This window comes from Malus domestica, chromosome 08, assembly GCF_042453785.1.
Source record: "Malus domestica chromosome 08, GDT2T_hap1".
Lineage (NCBI taxonomy): Eukaryota > Viridiplantae > Streptophyta > Magnoliopsida > Rosales > Rosaceae > Malus > Malus domestica.
In genome coordinates, this window is record NC_091668.1 from 25,795,104 (window position 1) to 25,818,180 (window position 23,077).

Consider the following 23,077-nt stretch of genomic DNA (forward strand, 5'->3'; position numbering starts at 1 on the left):
CTTTCAAAGACGAAAAGAAGTAGAAGTGATTTCAGTTTCAATGATAAAAATCATCAAAGTAGGCATCCAACATTGCCAGAAAAAGGGAGGTTGGACAGACAAAGACAGTTTCTATAGGATCACCTAGTACCTACTTATCGTCTAACTAAATGGCATCCCTAAGAATGAACACGCCATGCGCTATGTTATTTTCTACGTCCTTGGGGAAGAATAAAAAGGACAAGTGGACAAAAGAAGGCGATGAGGTGATTGATCATTTTACGAAAGTGAACAATTTGACAAACCTTTTCTTGAACGGAATTTTTTCGTGTGCCGCCGGATAAGTCTCTTAGCTTTCGTTATAGTGAGCTGCCTAGCAAATGGAGAGAACTCTGCATCACTTTCACTCCAATCTCCTTGGAAATCATTCTCTGCTTCACCCCTCATGGTTCGCAGTACGAACGCCTTGGCCTTGCGACGTTGAGTATTGAAAAGGCCTCTGATGGAAGTGACAAATCCATCACCTGCTCCGTCACTTGGACGCTTGAGAAACGGTATAGGATTCTGTTCAGGCTGTTCTGGCTGACCTTCATTGTCACTGAAATTAAGATCACTATCGGGAACACCTGATCCACTGGGTTCCCTCTGACTATTAGCCTTGTCCTTAAACTTCTTACCCTGAAAAAATTGATGGTGATAATTTAAAGCAGGTTAGAGATCGATGTTTTCATAACAATTTTCCTGCTGTTAAATTATAATAGTAGGGAAAATTCAACTAAACTGTGGTGTTAAAGAGGGAAGAAAGAGCCCTAGCTCATTGGATTTTTGTACGGATAATAAGCAGGGGTAAATATTAAAAGGTAATAAATGCAGACCTGCATTCCCGTCACAGACTTCAAGACTCCCCAAATGATATGCTTCTTAACCCGCGAAAAGAGTCTCCGCCAAGTGCCGGTGAACTCAACACGGTGAAACGTATCCATCAGCAACTTAAGATCATTTACAACAAATCTAGATCCTTCGTAAGTAACACATAGCTCAACCTGTGAAAATACGATATTAGGCATTTGAGTAAAAATGGAAAATTAGCAGAATTTGGAATTGTAGATAATGAAACTGAACCTGGCTTATCTTGATATTGTGAAACTCCATCATCTTTCGCGGCCTAGATCTTTTCTCTTCTTGTGATTTTGTTACCTTCTTTTCTTCATGGGATGACCTACCAGATTTGACAGCTTTGGGGTCTTTCAATTTATTCTTCGAGGACTCATCTGGTTCAATAGAACCAAGTGGCCTAGTAATGCTCTGTAAGACAAGTTCTGTAGCAACTGATTCTGCCACAGTGTCTTCCCATGATCTGTCAAAGGAAGACGTTCTTCTTAACTCTCTGGTTGGACTACCACCAACTGTTGTCTTCAGGTTTTGCAATTTTGGTTCCTTCACAGATGAATCAGGTCAAACAAAAAGATCAACAAAAGTGCAGTGTAGCTTTAAGATCACATGGAAGAAAATAAACGAACACAATAATTTCTCTATATCCATTCTAGTATAACATCAAATGTTGATTTAAAGTAACTGTGCAATAAAAAAATAAAATAAAATAAAAGGCATCCATTAATCTGTTATAATGATAATCTAGAAAATAAGGAAGCGGTAATCATATTGTTTCATAAAAAAACTAGCCCAAAAAATTAAAGGAAAGAAGAGAAGGAATCTCACTTGCACAGGATCTGCATGAATGGAGGATTGACTGGTAGAAGGGGCAGAGGCACTTGCTTTGGATGGGGCCTCAGACTCTTTATTTGTTTGACCGCTTAATGCAGAAATCTCTGGGACTAATGAGCCTTTCTTCACACGTTTTGCACCAGCAGTTGTTGAAACCTTCCAAACTTCCTGCATGTGACCAATTGGACAACCATTTATACCTCTGAAAAGTTCTAGCAGTCACAAATTTCAAATCAGCAACATTTCCAACATACCTGCCGTCTTTGTGAATCTTGTTCTTCTTCTGGGAATAAATATCCCCACATCATTCTGTACATTGCCTCAGTTAAATGAATCTTGAGAGGATAGATCTCTACCTACAGTATTAAAAATAAATGTTGAGCAAGCAAATATTGGTTTGCCAAGGCAACATACACAAACCCAAGCCTCTTTATTACCAAACAAACGGTTGATATAAGGCAAGCTAGATTCCATGCACTGCATACATGTTCTTTTATGATAGTATTACTGGTCAAACACTCTAGGTTATGAAAGGAATTTGGGTGCCCATAACCCAACCTTCTCCCAAGTAACTCTCCTCCGCATCTCTCTATCCAACCAAATTACCCAAAAGAAACATATACAACAGCACAATTATACAAAATTCTTGCCCTACTTCTGCCACTGAAAGAAGGATTACAGAAACGAAGAGTTTGTGTGGGTACATTCATCCGTCAAAAGAGAGCTTTTATAAATTGTGTATCTAAAACAATGTGTGGTTGTGTGGTTGTTATTACATCCGCCAAAATGCTCACTCCACCCTCTCTTAAAAAAAATTTAAAATACAGTTTTATCCTCTTGCAAAGAAGAAGTTCGAGAATTAAAAGAAAACAAAACTAAGGATTCTGTGAGAGCATCTGTGGCAGTCACCGACTCACCATACAGATCAAACCCAAAATAATCAAAAGCAAATGGATTAGTATTTATAGTTATTTGACAATGACAGTGGATGCGAGGGAAAGAGAACCTATTACCTGAAAACGTTCAAGAGAAGAATTTCCATCCTTAGGAGCTCCTTGCTTTGCATCCACGCGAAGCAGAACTTTCCTGTAGCCAAAATCGTATATCTTTAATTTGTGAACAATTATAGAAAACATTTAAGGAACTACCAAATTCTTCATATTTAAATGATGTGATTCAGAGGGTGGACAATTTTTATTTACGCAATGCCTAACTAAGCAAAATTTTATCCAACAGGTTAATTACCATCATGTTATCACACCATAATACCATATGCATACCTAGTTTCTTCCTAAGCATATCAGTCCACTGCTTTCGTAACATAAGAATGGCTGCATGTATTAATATATGACAACTACCAGTACAAACTACACATTTTTCGTCAGGAAACATAAACGTTTAATAAGCATATAAACAAGGTCACAACTATGAACTACACATATGCAAGGTATTGTTCTCATGACTGATATGTTTGCCAGATTGTGGATTTGGAACACGTATTCAAGCAGGAATCCCTCTGATGAAAGGTCCAGATTCACATCCTGGAAATATAACATTTACGCATACTTTTTATATTGACATGAACGTGAAAAACATATGTATATTCAAAATTGTACCCGTTGACAGCAAAATTTCTCATACTAACCTATAAAGCTTGTAACCGTTTATGGGACAATCATGAAGTCATCAACATGGGTTTATGCTTAAAAATATGAATCCAAACATACAATTTTACTAACTAGTAGAAAAGATAAATACGGGATCGTTACGTAAAGCTTTGTTTTCTTTCATCCTTAAGATAATGATTTGCAAACAGCAGTAGTTGGATCTCCTAAGGGGAGAGGGAGGGAGGGGGAGGGGGAGGGGGGGGAGTGTGGGGTTGGCTTAGGATTAATATAAGTCTTGAGTTGGATTACCAACAATGGAAAAATTAAAGGTAGAGAGAAAGAAAGATTGAGCATTTCTCATGATAAAGAAAACAGAAGAAAAGGTGAAAAGATAGTGATAATAGTGCAAAATATAACGCAAGGGCAACAAGCTAGTAACAAATTTAAACAGTTTTTTTTATCCAGCTTTTTTTTTATGTTTAGTCATTCATTTCTTCTTCACCTCATTTATTTCTCATTTCCTTCCTTTCTCCCTCCTACTCTTTATCCCAACAGCAGCATTGAACCCAAAATCAAACTGCTGCCAAATGAATTTATTATTTAAGTTGAAATATAGTCAATTTCAGGGAGAATACCCACACACACCAAAAAAAAAAAACTGAGAAAAAAGGCACTGGAATGTTAAATGTCAACACTCAAAAACCAAACATTCTGAAATGTTATGAATGACATCCAGGGTAGAATATTGCGAAAGCAATAAAGGACATACTTGTATAAAAGAGTACAACAACAACAACAACAACAAAGCCTTTTCCCACTAAGTGGGGTCGGCTATATGAATCCTAGAACGCCATTGCGCTCGGTTTTGTGTCATGTCCTCCGTTAGATCCAAGTAATCAAGTCTTTTCTTAGGGTCTCTTCCAAAGTTTTCCTAGGTCTTCCTCTACCCCTTCGGCCCTGAACTTCTGTCCCGTAGTCACATTTTCGAACCGGAGCGTCAGTAGGCCTTCTTTGCACATGTCCAAACCACCGGAACCGATTTTCTCTCATATTTCCTTCAATTTTGGCTACTCCTACTTTACCTTGGATATCCTCATTCCCAATCTTATCCTTTCTCGTGTGCCCATACATCCCACGAAGCATCCTCATCTCCGCTACACCCATTTTGTGTACGTGTTGATGCTTCACCGCCCAACATTCTGTGCCATACAACATCGTTGGCCTTATTGCCGTCCTATAAAATTTTCCCTTGAGCTTCAGTGGCCTACGACGATCACACAACACGCCGGATACACTCTTACACTTCATCCATCCAGCTTGTATTCTATGGTTGAGATCTCCATCCAATTCTCCGTTCACTTGCAAGATAGATCCTAGGTAGCGAAAACGGTCACTTTTTGTGATCTTCGCTAGATTGCTCCGGTCATTAGTGTGGATAAGTATATAAATGGATAGAGATAGGAAAGCAAACACAAGATGTACGTGGTTCACCCAGATTGGCTACGTCCACGGAATAGAGGAGTTCTCATTAATTGTGAAGGGTTTACACAAGTACATAGGTTCAAGCTCTCCTTTAGGGAGTACAAGTGAATGATTTAGTACAAATGACATTAGGAAATATTGTGGGAGAATGATCTCGTAACCACGAAACTTCTAAGTACCGGAGTGTGGTATCGTCTTGACTTTCCTTATCTGTCTCATAGGTAGATGTGGAATCTTCTCTGGAAGTACTCTTCCTCCATCCAGGGGTGGTATCTGTAACTGGTGGAGATGCACAAGGTAATGTATCAATGTCACTTGAAGCTTACTTGTAGTTTCAGGCTTGGTCAAGCGCGATACAAACCATGTAGTAGGAGTCCCCCAAGTCGCCGAGCTAGGGGATCTGCTGAAAGAGGTAACAGACAAGGTAAGCAATCAGAGCTCCGGCTGATTGTTCACATTCTCCCTAACTTGCAGGCAGCATGAAGGATAAAGAGAAGAAAAATGAGAAGAGATGATATGGGATACTTTTGCTTTTGAAGAAGTAACTTTCCACAGGCTTATTCTTGAACTGGGCTGGAGGGTTTTTTGGTTTCCTCCAAAGTATAAGGCCGACTGAAGAATTTGAGGGTCAAAACAAGTCCATCAAATCTAGAGTACGTTCGACCCTGCTGATATGGGATACTTTTGCTTTTGACAGAGTAGTGGATGTATCGGCACGTGTGCTGTTACGCTTGTCTCCACATGCTTCCTTGTATCCTTCTCACTTGCCCTATCTGTTCCTCAGGCAGATGCGGTATCTTCCCTGGAAGCATAAGATGTTGAAGATGAGTACTCGAGAGCAATGCCAGGGTAAGGGGTTCCAGGCAGTCAGTTCCTGGCTGGAAGCTTGATTCCAAGTGCTGACTGATTGCTCTCTTTCTCCTTGTCTTGCAGGTAAGAACAAGGCCAAAGGAAAAGATAGGGAAAAAGCATGATATGGGATACTCTTGCTTTTAACCCTGATGATATGAGATATTCTTGCTCTAGTATAGCTTGTTTACAGAGGTATTATCGGGGGGAAAGAAAGCTAAATATTTCGAAATGCTTCGTTGGGAGTGCCCTCTCAGATAAGAGGAAGGGTTGAGCATTTTTGCAGGTCTGCCTGTCCGTTGGGGATGGAGGTCGACATATATAGGAGTCTCCCTAACATCAAGTAATAATGCTATTCCTTTACCCTGCTTGGTCATAGCACGGTAGTGGGAGCTGCCAGCTTCACATGTTTTAACTCTGTCAGAGCACTTTGAAAAAGTGGTCTGTGGTATCTGGAAAGCTGATGTTGCGTGTGAAGATTACAGAAAAGCTTTATCCAAGGAGATCCGGCTCTTGAAGTTGGGAAAGTGGTGCCTCTTCGGTTTTCGAACAAGCAATCCTGTCGGGGATCTGGCTCTCGAGATTCGGAGAACGATGCCTCTTCGATTTTTGAGAAAGCAATCATGCTGGGGGTCTGGCTCTCGAGATTCGGAGAGCGGTGTCTTCGATTTTTGAGAAAGTAATCATGTTGGGAGTCTGGCTCTCGAGATTCGGAGGGCGGCGCCTCTTCGATTTTGGAGCAAGCAATCTTGTTGGGAGTGTTTTCTCGAATATGAGTAAAGGTTGGGCATGTTTGCTAGTCTACCTTGCCACGAAGCACAGAGGTTGACACACAGGGACTTTCCAATTATCCAGCAGTGGTACTGTTCCTTTACCCTCTCTTCGATTTTTGAGAAAGTAATCATGTTAGGAGTCTGGCTCTCGAGATTCGGAGGGCGGTGCCTCTTCGATTTTGGAGCAAGCAATCTTGTTGGGGGTGTTTTCTCGAATGTGAGTAAAGGTTGGGCATGTTTGCTAGTCTACCTTGCCACGAAGCACAGAGGTTGACACACAGGGACTTTCCAATTATCCAGCAGTGGTACTGTTCCTTTACCCTCTCTTCGATTTTTGAGAAAGTAATCATGTTGGGAGTCTGGCTCTCGAGATTCGGAGGGCGATGCCTCTTCGATTTTGGGGCAAGCAATCTTGTTGGAAGTGTTTTCTCGAATGTGAGTAAAGGTTGGGCATGTTTGCTAGTCTACCTTGCCATGAAGCACAGAGGTTGACACACCGGGACTTTCCAATTATCCAGCAGTGGTACTGTTCCTTTACCCTTGTGGGTAATAATATGGTAGCTAGGCCTTCAAAATTTATGTGTCTAAAACTTTGTTAGTGTTGTTTCTTTGCTATTCTTTTACCCTTCTTGGTCAGAGCGATGTAGTGAGAGTTGCAAGCTTCACGTGTCTCGACTTTGTCAGAGAACTTTGGCAAAGTTATATGTGGTACCCATGAGCTACTGTTGCATGTGGGAAGTGGGTGATTGAACAGTACGATTCATGTGCTTTCTGCTTCGCCAGAAATCTTCAACAGAATGCCCATAATTTCCGCAAAGCTGAGTGTGCGTGGGACAGGTGCTGACAAGGCTGGAAAAGTAGATGCCTCTTCGATTTCTGAGATCGGCCCTCGTGGTCTTTGAGCAGCCCAGCTTTTGAGAAAGCAAACCTCTTCGATTTCTGAGATCGGCCCTCGTGGTCTCTGAGCAGCCAAGCTTTTGAGAAAGCAAACGCCTCTTCGATTTCTGAGATCGACCCTCGTGGTCTCTGAGCAGCCCAGCTTTTGAGAAAGCAAACGCCTCTTCGATTTCTGAAGCTTCGTCGAGTGCAGATTTTTATAGAGGCTGACATTAAGTTCCAAAGCACACTTGAATATCCACCAGTAGAAGCTCCATTCTTGCACTTCTAAGATCTTGATTTGTCCGACCTCTTCTCTCTTCTACACCTTTGAAAATGTCTGGCCCCTCCGACCGTCATTTTGACTTGAACCTTGTTGAAGAGGCAGCCCCGCCTTCTCCAGACAACATATGGCGCCCATCCTTCGTCTCCCCTACTGGTCCTCTTACCGTTGGGGATTCCGTGATGAAGAATGATATGACCGCTGCGGTAGTGGCCAGGAACCTTCTCACTCCCAAAGATAACAGACTACTTTCCAAACGGTCTGATGAGTTGGCTGTTAAGGATTCTCTGGCTCTTAGTGTTCAGTGTGCAGGTTCTGTGTCTAATATGGCCCAACGCCTATTTGCTCGAACCCGCCAAGTTGAATCATTGGCGGCTGAAGTGATGAGTCTCAAACAAGAGATTAGAGGGCTCAAGCATGAGAATAAACAGTTGCACCGGCTCGCACATGACTATGCTACAAACATGAAGAGGAAGCTTGACCAGATGAAGGAATCTGATGGTCAGGTTTTACTTGATCATCAGAGATTTGTGGGTTTGTTCCAAAGGCATTTATTGCCTTCGTCTTCTGGGGCTGTACCGCGTAATGAAGCTCCAAATGATCAACCTCTGATGCCTCCTCCTTCTAGGGTTCTGTCCAGTACTGAGGCTCCGAATGATCCCCCTCCGGTGCCTTCTTTTTCTGGGGCTCTACCGACGGCCGAGACTTCTCCTAAGCAACCTTTGTGAAGGCTCCCTCTTGTTTGTTTATTTTGACTCAAGTATATGTACATATTTGTAATTTATCGGGGATATCAATAAATAAGCTTTCCTTCATTTCAACGTATTGTGTTAAATCACCAAAGCCTTCTTCGCTAAGTTCTTTGAATTTTCTTTTGTTGAAGCTTGTATGTTGGAGCTTTGTGAGTGGAGCATGTAGGTTGAGGTAGTGTTCCCTTAATTTCCCGAGCGAGGACAACTTCTCGGTTGGAGACTTGGAAAATCCAAGTCACTGAGTGGGATCGGCTATATGAATCTTAGAACGCCATTGTGTTCTGTCCTGTGTCATGTCCTCCGTTAGATCCAAGTACTCTAAGTCTTTTCTTAGGGTCTCTCTCAAAGTTTTCCTGGGTCTTCCTCTACCCCTTCGGCCCTGAACCTCTGTCCCATAGTCGCATCTTCTAATCGGAGCGTCAGTAGGCCTTCTTTGCACATGTCCAAACCACCGTAACCGATTTTCTCTCATCTTTCCTTCAATTTCGGCTACTCCTACTTTACCCCGGATATCCTCATTCCTAATCTTATCCTTTCTCGTGTGCCCACACATCCAATGAAGCATCCTCATCTCCGCTACACCCATTTTGTGTACGTGTTGATGCTTCACCGCCTAACATTCTGTGCCATACAGCATCGCCGGCCTTATTGCCGTCCTATAAAATTTTCCCTTGAGCTTCAGTGGCATACGGCGGTCACACAACACGCCGGATGCACTCTTCCACTTCATCCATCCAGCTTGTATTCTATGGTTGAGATCTCCATCTAATTCTCCGTTCTTTTGCAAGATAGATCCTAGGTAACGAAAACGGTCGCTCTTTGGTATTTCTTGATCTCCGATCCTCACCCCTAACTCGTTTTGGCCTCCATTTGCACTGAACTTGCACTCCATATATTCTGTCTTTGATCGGCTTAGGCGAAGACCTTTAGATTCCAACACTTCTCTCCAAAGGTTAAGCTTTGCATTTACCCCTTCTTGAGTTTCATCTATCAACACTATATCGTGTGCGAAAAGCATACACCAAGGAATATCATCTTGAATATGTCGTGTTAACTCATCCATTACCAACGCAAAAAGGTAAGGACATACTTGTATAAAAGAGTATTCTTGAAATTTTCATGATTAAATCAAACAGTGGCTTAAAGTTTCCCTTTCCTACGTGGAAACAGAAACCAAAGGTTGTGACAATTACAGCTTGTCTTTGGGGACCGTTATAGTCCTCTCCTCGCACTAAACTATGATGAGTGAAGGCAAAGGAAAAAAATTCATCTAAAACAGAATAAGCATCCATGTTGGGTGTATAAAGTAAGAAATATCAATTGTTACTCATAAACAATATTCAGGCGAATTTACTCAACTGAACCAAACAGAATCAAAATTAAAGATGGAGACATGAAAATTTTTTCCAGAACGAGAACCAAAGAGAGTGCCTTAGGGCAGCTAACCAACTAAAACGTAAAAACCAAATTTTAAAATCACTAAAATTTATTTGCATGATCTAATCTGAGTAACAACTTCTGAAACATTTGATTCAACTGTATAACACAGGTGAAAGGAGGAACACAAGAATATTATATGGTGGTTCACACTGTACACAGAAAAGAAAGCAGATATTAATGTGTGGAAAGAATAAGTGTGATAAAAGCAGAGTAGATTAATAGAATAAGCTATGCTTTAGGCAGGGAAAATGCGCATACTTTTCCCATTCAGTAGGAGGATTCCATGCTGATAAAAGCATATCTGACTTGGCATTTGGCAGGCAGTTTCTGACAACAAAATTTTTTGTTGTAAACTGAGCAACACCAACATCCTTGTAATCCCGGTCAAAGTCACAAATCTATGAGGAGGAAAAAGAAAATAGCATCAGCCTTCTTCTTGCAAATATAATGCTTAGAAAAACACAATAAATATATCATACATAGCATAAATTTATGAAAGTTAACTGACGTGAACAAGCAACGACAGACAAATAAGAATGGCATCAGATGAAAACAATGTGGGCAAGGAGCATCTTTACTTAATTTCTTAAAGAAACAATATGTCAAAATGGATACAAAGAAAAACAAAGACCAACCAATTACAAGAGAACTACAACCAAAAACTATAGCAACCAAAGTTATCCTATAGCAGCCTTCCAATAAGCAAACCAGAAGAGAATATTAGATCCCTAAACTTTGAAGCCCAGAGAGAACAAAAACATCATCTCTGCCAAACTACTTCTAAACACCCCCCCCCTTCAACCACTTCATCGATAACACCGACAAAACAGCCTTCTTACCCCTCCCAAAAGCAACAAGAGTTTCAGTGAACAACTCGCCAACCCCATCAAACCTCTTTGAATAATACAAATCATAAAGACATTATGCACACACCTGTAAACAGTACCTTGGAGTTTTAACATTTTGTTTAGTGCCATTTCAGTTGCCAAATATAAGCAACATGATCAATAGGAACCAGTGGCATGATAGTCCTCAAGCAAGTACACCAAACAAAGGAAGAAGAAAAGAACAAACTGGATATTTGTCCTAGCCTAGCATCCTTCATAAACAACACACCATACAAGGTTCCAATAATAAATTGTGAAACTGTTCATTAATGCCAAGAAAAACAAGGCAAGCTTATCTCCCCGCAACCCCAGTACCGAAATAATTTCTGTCATGACTCACCTACCGAGTTCCTCCCTGTATTAATGTTATTTTTCTTCCTGCTACTGGTGGCTTACTTGTCCACTTTACCGTACAGTGTTTGTTATTAAAAAAAAAAATTAAGGTTCCTAAACAAGAACAATAAGCTCTCTATGTTTCTACAACCATAGAATACGATGATGCTCAGTTCTCACCATGTCATTGATCTCAGCCTCAGCAAAAGATTTACCATCAACAATCATGCTCCAAACCACTTTGTTAATTTGCAAAGAAATGCGCATAGCATAGGATGGACTTTTGTTCTTCTCTTTTTCCATCAGGCGTAGCTGGGCAGCCTTATGTAGAGCCATTCTTAATGATGCATATGATGCTTTCCTTGACTTTTTGGAATTCACAAGCTCTCTTTTAAGTCCTTGCACCTGGAAAGAGAAAACCATGGTTTTTTAAATCTCTAATTATGTAATGAAGAACCAAAAACTAAAACAGCCATACAAGTACAATAATAAACAATATAAACGAGATGTTAAGACAGATTCTTTGCCAAAAAAGACCATATTCTAGTGATGAAAGAAAATCCATTCAAAGTAGCAAGCTTCTGTGCAAAAAGGCCATCATCTAATGTTTGAAACTACACTAATCCTTATAAGCCTTAGAATAGAAACTTTTGAATAGGAAACTCATATTTGATGTTTATTAGTATGAAACTGGGCAAAACTTTCCTTTAGAATAGCATGAAGTACAAGAAAAGTATCATTTATTAGTTATTATAAATTACGAGTCAAAAGGGAGAAAGAAAGGGGCGCTCCAATCAGGTGGAGAAGTTTAAAGGAGACATTCAGACCCTGCACATGAAACTTAAGCCTAAGATCTATGTCTAAACAAGTCAGACCCAAAGCACTTAAAAAGCGTGGTGTGTTAGAAGAACAGAAAACAAAATGTTAGCATAGGATGGCAGATACCAAGTATTTATAAGAAAAATATGGCTACAATGATCATTCAAGTATAACACACATGATTGTAGCCTTGTAAGGAGGCTGATGCCATTATACCTAGAGCTTGAAAATCATATTGGACAAAAAAGAATCCTACAATGGTGGAACCATTAACCACATGCAGAAGAAAATATCGGAATAAAAGGCCAACGATACCCAAATGCTGGTCACTTACTTTTAGAAAAATTCATTTTACTATACTGTCAAATAGGAAATAGATTTTAGTAAAACTGAAATGCGGAAGTGCTTTTCTTATTTTTCAAACAGAAAATACAATTCCAAACCAACCGCATCAAAATAAAATAAATAAAATTGGCCGGCTTGAGGAATAGTCCAAGCCATAACCAACCGAAAAAGGATGTTATCCAAAAGCATTTCAAGTAAACTATTCCATGCCAAGTAAAAATAAAAAAAGTATAAACAATTACATTTTCCATTAACTTCAGAGTTTAAACAACTAAATGTAAGGCTACACAAGCAAAAAAGACTAGCTTTGACACATCTTACCAAGTTATACATGTTGGAAAGCACTTTACCACTATTTAACACTATAACTTCGACCTAATTAGCAAATACAAAATTACAATCAACACCCAGAGACCCTTAAAGAAAACCTATGATAAAAGGTATCAAATTTTGTCTAGAACTAGTTGTATAGTATATTCCATCCCTTTCTTATTATTGTTATTTTGATTATCCCCGCACATCAAACAAACATGACTTGAAAAAGGTAACATAAAAATGAAAAACCACACAATGCAATGCTTTCACCGACTAAATCACACAATTTAATGCTTTCACTGACTACCACAAGATCCAACTTCAGTGCAAAGTTTGTTTCTCACCAGAGTGGATCTTGTACAATTTATCATCCACAAGTCCCCTTCCTTTTCAGGATATAGGTCCCCAGTGGTATCACACCGAAGAGACAATTTCCTTATGTCACCAAGAACCAATTTCTGCTCCCGCTCTTTCTGCTCAAGGTCCACTTTTGCAAGCTCTACCTCTTCAACACCATCAGGAACAACCTCATCTGCCTCCTCCTCCACATCTTCATCATCTTCAGCAGGAAGAGACAGACTACTTTTTCTAGGCCTGAACCAAAAGCATAATTCAAATCAATCGAATATCTATAAAAAGTAAAAACGCATAACCAACAAACTTTTCACTGGAAGTTTCACATTTAATTTGAGATCTTTATAGGGAAAAGGCCATTGTAGCTGACTAACAAAGTACCAGTACTGAAACAAATCGTACTTATTAAAAATTCAGCCAACAACATTTTATTTGCTAACCAACGATGAGATCATAAAAAAGTGGGCAAGAAGTAAACCACAAAGAAAACAGTGAAAATCAAAATGTGATGGGAAAAGTACAAGAACTAACTAACTTCAACTCATGAAAATTAAATGAAGAGATCCTATACAATTTTCTATAATTATTGTCCATCTTTGTTTGCATAGTTTTCTAAATTTTTATGTCTATTGTTTATCCGAAAAATATATAATATGACACAATTTCAAAAGGAGAGAAATCAAATTAAAAATAAAAAGGATGCAAATCCTCACTTGGGAAGCCGTGCAAAGAGAAGATTTGTTAACACATCCAGCATAACCTGAAACTGGCGAGAAGTCATAGTTGCCGTAATATTACGGGAATTGAATGTCAGCTCTTTCAAGGGCTTAACCTGCAAGAAAAAAATTCAAATGCGAGGAAAGTGGTTAATAAATGTGAACATTCACACACCAGGCTGGGATAACAGCATCAATATTGAAAGATGATCACTTGGATATTTATGTTATACCATACATACACACCTCAATTTATGCAAATAAATATGCATTCAAGCATACATTTACCTACGATATATATATAAAAGGTGACCAACATATGCACATAATGAAGGGCCAAATCACCTTTAACTCTGGAGTTCCACCTTTGTGCCTTGTGTACCGGAAGTACATATCGCAGGGCATAAAAACTCTCTCAAGTAATGCACCAGTACGTTTAACTTTTGGAGAACTTCTACGAATCTTTGGAAGCCACTGCAATCCAGCACCTGGATCAACATCTGTCGGCGCAACATGAGCTTGAACATGTTCCAACATAACAGAAAACTCCATGCGTTTCCATGTCATTTCAGGTTCACATTCTGGAATATTTACATTCCCAGTACCAAGTGCTTGCTCGAGCATCTCAGAGCCAACCTGAAGGACTGAATGAAAAGACCTAGCCAAGACCCGGCCACTAACAGCAGCAAGCAGAAATCTTCCCTGTTTAGCAAAAAGGCAGTCATCCTTGGATGGAAATAACATTTTTTTTATTTCTTGCATAGTTCAAACAATTGAAGAGTGCATAATGCATGAGCACATATTTCTCTCATGGCCTGGACCTCCCAAAAATTTAATGTTTTTCCAGTGAACTTTACAGACAACAATTTCTGATAATGTAATGACGTACTGAAAATGACAAGATACTAACAATCTGACTTGTAACATTTTCTTATTAAATTTAATAGAGAGAAAGATCTTTCTATCTAAAACATTATTTGATAAATATAATAAGAATACCAAAACATAAGCGACGAAAATTCTAAACAACTCACATTTGCTTCTTCTGAGTGAAGATTAAATTGGGGCTCAATAACATTCACCATGAAATGACGAGTCCCGTCCTCCTCAGAATCATTTGTGTCTCTATTCTTTGCTACAATCATGGGAAACAAATGCCACTTAGCAGAAATTTTGGTCTATAAAACAAGTTAATGTCCATGACATTCATCACAATATAGTTAACAATATTTATTTAAAAAGTCCTGTTTCCTTTTGTTTTTTTCCCTATAAAAACAAAAAGAAAAGCCCAGGAAATCCAAAAGTACACTTCTAAATACAAGTTTAACACATTCGCATATTGGACATAAAAATATAAGTAATTCAGATTTCATGGGGTGGAAAATTTACCAACTACAGCAGATGACGAGTTCCCACCTGCAACAGATGGAGAGTTACCAGATGTCGCAGATGATGAGTTCCCAACTGCAACAGATGATGAGTTCTCGGTGGCTGATGATGAGTTTTCTAATTTAACGGGATGTGCTGGAGATGAAAGTGAACCAGAGGTCTCCGCATGCTCGACGGAAGAGGAAGTAACACCATGGCTGGTAGTAGAGGGTTTAGAGTTACCATCTTGTTGCATTTCACCACCATTATGTGCCTGGTTCTCCTCATGTAATTTCCTTTGGGCATACTGCCTAGAAGGAGAAGGTTTGGATGGCTGAAATGCTTTGGATAAACCACCAACAAAAGACCAAACAGCATCTCTATTCTCAATAGTCCACAGAAGCTTGAGCCCATAAACAAATATACGCTGACAATTGTCAGCTATTACCACATTGTATCCATCATCATCACTGTGATCAGACCGTGTATGCTCATCACTCTCACTCCCATTTTCAAACTCAGACCTCACATATGTCATCTCAAGATTTTTTCTTCCAGCCTCTTGCCAAGCTAATAACCTGGCTGGGTCAGCTTTTGGTGCCTGCCTTCTTATTGTGAAATAATCAGATGACAATAGAAATCCATCATCACGATGCTTCTCTGTGCAACTACTCACATAGTTACTTTTCTCATTGGGACCTCTATCCGTAGATGCAGATTGTGAATTTTTTATTGTCATTTGAACCACTTTTGCAGCACTAGTACTTTCTTTTTTATTTAAAAATGCCTTAGGCATATGAAGGTCAAAACCCTGGTAAACAAGATCAAGAGGCTCACGCTTGCATTCAAAAGTATACTTTTGCTTACCACGACTATAACACATTTCACATTTGAGCTTAGTCATATTAAATGTCAGTCCTTTAGCTGGATCATCATCATCTAGCGGCATATGTTTTAAACATGTAGGTGCGGCATCAATGCGGAGCATAAATTCTGTCATTACTCTGTCCAATGACAAGTTACCAGATCTAGGAACTCTTGGAACTCCAAAACAAGGCCAACGAGCAAAGGACCGCAATTTGTGAGGAGGAAGATAATTCATGTTCCAAAACTTTATCAACCATGCTAGATCATGAGCGCCAACATTTAGTGTCGGTGAAAGAACGGAAACATTGTCATCTTTATGAGGAGGACCATAAACAGTTCCATCTACATCACCATTACCTGCCTCAGTAGAAAAAGGGCTTTGCTTTTCAAGTGGAGAGGGCCTAAGAGAAAAGGTCCAGCGAAGGGATAGAGAGGTGGATCTGTATGGATCAAAAACCTTATCACGAGGTCTTCCTTCAGCAGGAAGTGCAAACAAATAATGATTCATGGGATTTCCAGATTCACATTCCCAACCTAATGTAACTTCAACTGTAAAGGCTGGAGCCTCTAGCAATGGACCGGATACACCTTTAGGAAGTTTTAAACCACGATTATTTGCCAAACTCTCCAAACTGCTTAAGAAAATCTTGAAAGCATTTGCTGATACATAAATACGGCCATCGGACTGCTGAATCTCCATAGAACCAGTTATTATTTGAAGTTTGTCAAGCTTTTCATAAGGATCAGTAGTCGCTAGTATATTAAATTTGGCTTCTGAAAATAATAAGGTGATGTTTCCATGAATATAATTTCTCATATCATCCCACCATGGTAAGCTCTTTTCCTTTTTGGGAGGAGTGGGAAGTGGGTTAGGGTTCCTAGCAGATAGATTAGCCCTGCGAAGGGCCACAGAAAAGGCATAAGTGACATCAGCAAAAGCAGGTTCATACCCCACCCCAAAGGACACTTCAGCTTTCTGAAAATGTAAGGATAAATCTGTAAATGTTTTCATAGGTGGAGTTGTGCCACTAGCCGAACGAAGCATGTTCACCTTTCTCCATCTCCCAATATAGACTTCTTTGTATACTTGAGGCTGAAAACTTGTTGCCTGATCCAAAGAAATAATTTCCAATTATACAGCATACGCGCACAAGTTTTGCATGCAAGGACATGAAAAAATCACATCAAGACCCAAATAATCAATCATGATATACATACAAAGGTTTGATACACTTTCAAATATCACTACAAGGTCTGATCACAGAAGACCGAAGAATGGTTTTTCATTTTGACAAGAAGAAGAACCTGGGAGTCATTTTATCCAGGAAAAGAAAAGGTGAAGGATATTCAGCACCTTTTGATGAATGATATTGCTAGGGTCTCTAGGCAATTATTTTTCATTAGTTTTCACTCTCTTTTTTCGGCCTTGGGCCTCAACTGGACCCCAACAAAAGGTGAAATACAGGCAATGCGTACAAGCAGTCTACAAAAGATATTAAGGCAGCTTATGTGAGCAAATCCAAAACAAGTATTTTAACCTAAGAAATATGCGCACAAGCTCTGTTTCTTTATTGTCCTTTAGCTATAAAATGTCTCCTTTTCAGAAAAGGGAAATTCGGGAAAAAGAAATATGCTACTGAAAAAACAGGAAGGACCTGGTCATCTAAACCCCACAATGTCCTCTAAGACTTTTTATGTCAGCGTGCATGCACGTAGCAATAGATGCAAGTATTTAGTCCTTAATTATCCAAGATGAATTGTATGAAATCAAATAAACTTACAATTCCACTTCACAAACAATATTCTTAGCGCATGACCAAAAGGAGATGCATTGATAAAAGGTGGGTAATATCCCCGCATTTGACATTTTACAAGAAATTTACACTGGTTCTTGTCCAAAGAGTGGGGACAACATTACTGATTACTTCAAGATGACTAGATGAAATGACATATTGGCACATTAACTAGCTCTTTAACTTTTTTCGAACCATATAATCACTAATCGACAATCACAATTGACGACTTGATGTTGGACCAGAAAAACCACTTTGAAAGTGTTGGTTAACCCAAAGGAATGACCTTTCCACATAGCAGATTATTTAAGCCGTAGAAAATTAGTAAATCTTTACTTTTATTTCATAAAGAGACATTACTAAAAAGAAAAGAGGAGAAATTAAGCTGGAGGATATGAGTAATTCTTCAGCTACTTTGTCGAACTATCTGACCAAACATCAAGTTTTGCAGCACAGACGTTCATCACTTGTATTTCCAGTTTTGTTCTTTTTTTTTTTTTTTTAATTATCATGGTAGGCTTGGCCAACAGAAAATAATTGGAAAAAACAATGTTCCTGTAATGAAGAGGCGTCTAACGATTTTCTTTCTTTTAATATTTTCTCCCCAAAAATAGCAACTGGCAAAGCAAATTTACATATGCTAAACCCAAGAAATCAAAAGAAGGGTAACAAACCGAATATGTCACTTTGCAAATTACCTGCTGTGCAAGTACAAGACGACCTTCACATTTACCAGAAGTACCACACAATAGAGGAGATGCATAATCACGTAGCTGAACGACAAGAGAACCTGCGTGCAAGAGAATATTACTCCCATATAGTCGAGAAAATGGTATATCATTTTCACAACAAACCGGATCTAGCGTCTTTATGACCTCTATCATCCCATCATCTCCACCATCAATCCTTGTCAAGGTTACATCTAAGTCTCTTGCTGTTATGGAAAGAAGAGAAGTCCTAGAAGTACTTGGCTTAAAACCAAACTGAAACCCTTCCCTACAGGCACCCGAACCTTCAGATGGTGCTAGATTTTTGCATGCCCTGTAATACGATTTGAATGATTGTTTATAAATTTCTCCTTTCATCTCACTGACTGCTGATGGATCTTGTACATCAATCTCAACTCCATTAAAGAAAGTTTTTCTTCCTTGAGTAGAATCTACTGTTTCGGTTGTTTTAGGAATCTGGTTGGCTTTGGAGACAAATTCATCAAGAAACTTCAACCTAACAGCTATCTCAGATGCCTCATTCTTCATCAGCCGATAATGTTCATCAAACCAACCTTGCAGCGGCTCTTCTTCAATATCAGCAGTTAACTTTCGTATGCCAAACTTTAAACAGCCAACTTTCATTGAACCAGGCTTCTTAGGTTTTGAGGTATCTTTCTTCGTGGGAAAGATGAGACTGGTTCTAGCAGCACTTACAAGCTTCAAAGCGCGCAACATTTCTTCAACAGAATCATCAATGGCGCGCAATTCTAACCTATATGGCAAGCAAATATGAACATCAAGGCCTTGAATTACCCAATCCCATGTTGTAGCTACAGGTGTTTTTGCATCGGAAGGGCATGAGGCACTAGGAATACGTGAAATTTGCATCCGGCTACTTTTTAATACTCTGGACCCATTAAAACTAAGCATAAGCCCTTCAAGAAGTACACCTATACGGGCATTCTCAGAAAAAATTGATTGTACCTGAACCATTGCATCAACCCCATCACCAGCCTCAGCAAATATGGACAGCATTTCCACATCTACAGCAAAAATAGATTCCCTCTTCTTGGGCTTGTCTAAATTCACTGGTTCTGCAATGACTTCTTTTTTCTGGTCAGAACCTTTCATGCCAGGGGCATCTTCACTACCATGTCTCTGAAGCTTCTGATTATGTAAAAGTAACTTCAACTGTAGTCCAAGTTCAACTAGTGATAATTGTACGTCAGGTTCCCACCTAACTGTAATATCAGTAGCACTGAAAAGAGAGCAAACAGCAACCTCTTTCAGACCACCAGAACGCCGTACAAATTTGGAATTCTGGATGTCAAACAAAGCCACTTTCGCTTCCGGCTTATCTTCCTCCAAGTGGTCCTGATAGATAGATCTGGCTCTTTCAAGTTCAATCTGTGTGGATTGTTTCTCCTTGTTCACGCACAAACTTAAATGGAAGATGTCAAGAGAAATGGAATACCTCAGTTTCTTGCGTTCATCAGATGTTGTGGACATTATGTCTGCAACCCGGGGTGTGCCATCATCTGAGGTACTTATTACAACTCGACCACCTTGTGATCCATAGTTCACACGCTTAGGATCTGCAACAACAGTATTTTCTAAGCCTGCCTCACCACAAAATTTCACAGAACATCGTTCAAGATTTAACTTCAACAGCTGAGTCCCTTTCCCTGATGGTTTGGACGGACGTCCTCGGCTTTGTGATGCTCTTCTTTCAGAAGAAGACAAAGTTTTCAAAAGTGCTTGAAAGGACATTGCAGTTGATATAAGCGACTCAACACGCTTGAATGTAAAAAACACACCCATACCAGTCACATCAACAGATAAAACCAATTTACATTTCGGACTGTCTTCTTTGGATGATTCCATGTCCTTTTTGCCCCAGTCCAGACTAACCTTTGCAACATTAATTATAGAACCCGAATTTGATTCTACACCAAAAAGGCTCTCTTTCAAGCATTCTTGGTATTCATCTGCCATGTGCAAATTTAGCTCACCAAGTTCCATATGTACAGTGGTTCCCGTATTTGATATGTTATTCGCAAATATGTGCGATGATTGAGAGCAACCCTACACCAGAAACTCAAATGTTATGACTTGTAATTCATAATTTTATTTTTGAACTAAAAAAAATATAAAAAAAAGAGATTAACGGGAATAGGAATACATGATTAATGACAAATAAAGAAGCTGAAGCTAAAGAAGAGCAAGAGACACAATGGCTACTTCACCGGACAGTGAAAATTAGACGGCAAATCAACAAAAATAGAGCTCTATCACCTACATATATGCAAATGTTTTACATTATAATATGACTAAATATTAATTGCTTAAGAACTTAGAAGTGCACTTGGTAGAGAATGGTACTACAATGTTGTTTTCTTTGATCTAATACAACTTTTTTCTTAATCAAAACAGAAGGCCCTACTATGTATGACCTGCTTAGGGGTTTTAATATACACCTCACTTTTACTCATTTTAAAGGAAATAGAACAAAAACCACTCTGAATTTTTGCAATGGCGAATGGATAGTTTCATATCCTATCACCTATGAGTTTCCCATGTACATAAAATGATATTCAAGCAAGGACAAGAAGAGTGTTCAAAACTCTACAAATAACACAAAATTCTAATAATAACCCATTTGCTTACTACACCTCTCATCTCCTTTAACAAATTAAAGATTTGCTCGATAACCAACCTAATCCCAAATGCCCCCAATTTGTATTAAGAGATACTGATCCTTTTGGATTAGATCATGCCCCCAGGGTTAGATTGCTGGCTTCCCTTTGTGTCTCCTTGTCAAAGCACGTAAGGGATGTTTCTTTTAATTTGATCCATGTGTATTGGTCTGCCATTTTAGTCGAAGTGGGTCTATTTTCTCTAAGTCCGGAGTGGGGTTTGAGGGATGTTTGAAAAATCACTGCTTTTTAGGCGTTTGTTTCCAACGGTCTTTTCATCTTATTTTGTATTTCTCCTTTGCCCCTCCAATAAAAAGATTGGATTCTTAGGTCTTATCACACAAATAGCTACAACATCCTTTTACTCACTAAACCAACCTAGGTAAACTTTTTACTCGTTATATCCCTCATAACTCTCAAAACTCTTAACTATGAAGACATGAAAGCCACTGCCATCACAGCCCACCGCTGATCCACCGGGTCACTGGACTTGAAGAGCTACCGCACATTTCATGAGACCTGCTCACCCACTCCCACATGACCACACATCTAAGCTTTTAGAAGCACCTTTTTGAATTTCATCTTCAGCGAAGACCTAGGGTGAATCTTAAATCTAAGCTCATTTGTGGTTTCTGTAACTATTTTCATTGCTTATGATTTTTTTTGGCCTTTGTCTGTAATGATTTATGTTGGAAAACATACTCCGTGTGATTTAAAATCATTTAATGGATTCAAGGTTTTTCAAACATCAAACACCCCTCCATGGCCCTTTTCCAGAGTGGCAACTAATAACTGAGCGGTATGTGATCAAATAGGGGAAAATGAATAGAATTTACCGTAAATGATTTTAGGAAAGTTAAAATCTAGAATGCACTTGCATAAATTCACTACCACTTTAATCACTTGTTTGGTACCCCACAGATTTTCCTCAAAATGTCTAATAAAATCACTCATACTTATGGAAGTGCTGTTTAAGCATCTCTCCCACCAAATCCTTACGCAGTCATCATAACTGGGAAAGAAACTGTTGCGCATCATACATACCCTAATCATATAATATGAATGAGGAATGGAGACGTGGGAAACTGTACCAGAATTGCTGCCCTGAACTTTCTTATGATTTAATACATTCCTGCTTTTATATTGTCTTTTCCTATGGTAAAATTTGCATAAAATGCTTGATAATTTATATAACTCAATTTGGCAAAATAAATGCCTTTCAGTGTTTGTTGTTCCTGGTTGGCTCTATAAATTTCAAATTAGATAATTATATAACAGAAAAAAACTGATATTGCACAAGAAAATTTCACTTTTTCCAAAGTTTCTTACATGCACAGACAAGAATATCTTACTCTTTAAACTTTTCCTGATTTTTATAACTAATTTTATATCATTGATTTTGATCCCATGGCTTGCACATATGGGTAATGCCCTCTGGGCACAATTTTTTGTTAAATTTTTACACATAAATAAAAAAACACAAAAATATCAGTTGTTCAGTGTAACCTAAAAAATATGATAGTGCTAACAGAGAGTCGTATCACTTACATGATACAATGGCAACCCACTGATGCTATAAACCACAATAGTCATCTCAGGGGCTGAAACAGTACATGTCCACATGATGGCTTTGGTATCATCGGTTGGTGGTAGCTTGTCAAGAGTGGAAGTTCCCTCCCGAAGCACCATTCGTTTCTTTTTTGAGAAGTGGAGGTGCAACCATGGCTTTAATCTATTCATTATAACGTTGCATTGTGTACCTCCTAGCTTTACATCCATTTCAGCTCTGACAGGCAAGGTTGGCTGAAAAGTTAAAAGAGTTTCAAGTCAATAAATGACCCCCACCATATCAAAAATGCAGTGCCTGTTTCCAATGAAATATTGCATAGGGAATTCCATGGGAAATTCCAGATTTGATTCTTTTCAAAATATATATATATATATATATAAATTTGATTCTTTTCAAAATATATATATATATATATATATATCGCATGGGAAATTCTAGATTTGTTGGAATGGACTGTAGCAGTGGCCCGTGGATCTTATCATGTGCTTCGTTGCTTTTAGAAACATTGTTTTCATTTATTTAGAGACTATGTCCTCAG

The 23,077-nt window shown here is 39.0% G+C and overlaps 1 protein-coding gene across 8 annotated transcripts in view; it reads right to left on the reverse strand.

The window, feature by feature from the left end:
• The window catches only part of LOC103441728 (protein SABRE-like), an 86,879-nt gene that overhangs the window by 50,308 nt on the left and 13,494 nt on the right, over positions 1-23,077 (reverse strand). For 5 of the 8 annotated variants that reach the window (XM_070825955.1, XM_070825953.1, XM_070825959.1 and 2 more), the window contains 15 exons: positions 22,518-22,772; positions 18,262-20,358; positions 14,925-16,878; positions 14,570-14,670; positions 13,881-14,237; positions 13,533-13,651; positions 12,810-13,059; positions 11,167-11,391; positions 10,025-10,164; positions 2,718-2,790; positions 1,959-2,060; positions 1,699-1,872; positions 1,102-1,416; positions 855-1,022; positions 285-657 (listed from right to left, as the gene is read on the reverse strand). In XM_070825955.1, the coding sequence (XP_070682056.1) occupies positions 285-657; positions 855-1,022; positions 1,102-1,416; positions 1,699-1,872; positions 1,959-2,060; positions 2,718-2,790; positions 10,025-10,164; positions 11,167-11,391; positions 12,810-13,059; positions 13,533-13,651; positions 13,881-14,237; positions 14,570-14,670; positions 14,925-16,878; positions 18,262-20,358; positions 22,518-22,772 (6,703 nt within the window). The remainder of the gene's footprint in view (positions 1-284; positions 658-854; positions 1,023-1,101; positions 1,417-1,698; positions 1,873-1,958; positions 2,061-2,717; positions 2,791-10,024; positions 10,165-11,166; positions 11,392-12,809; positions 13,060-13,532; positions 13,652-13,880; positions 14,238-14,569; positions 14,671-14,924; positions 16,879-18,261; positions 20,359-22,517; positions 22,773-23,077) is intronic. The other 3 variants (XM_070825956.1, XM_070825961.1, XM_070825954.1) reach the window with 3 other exon arrangements.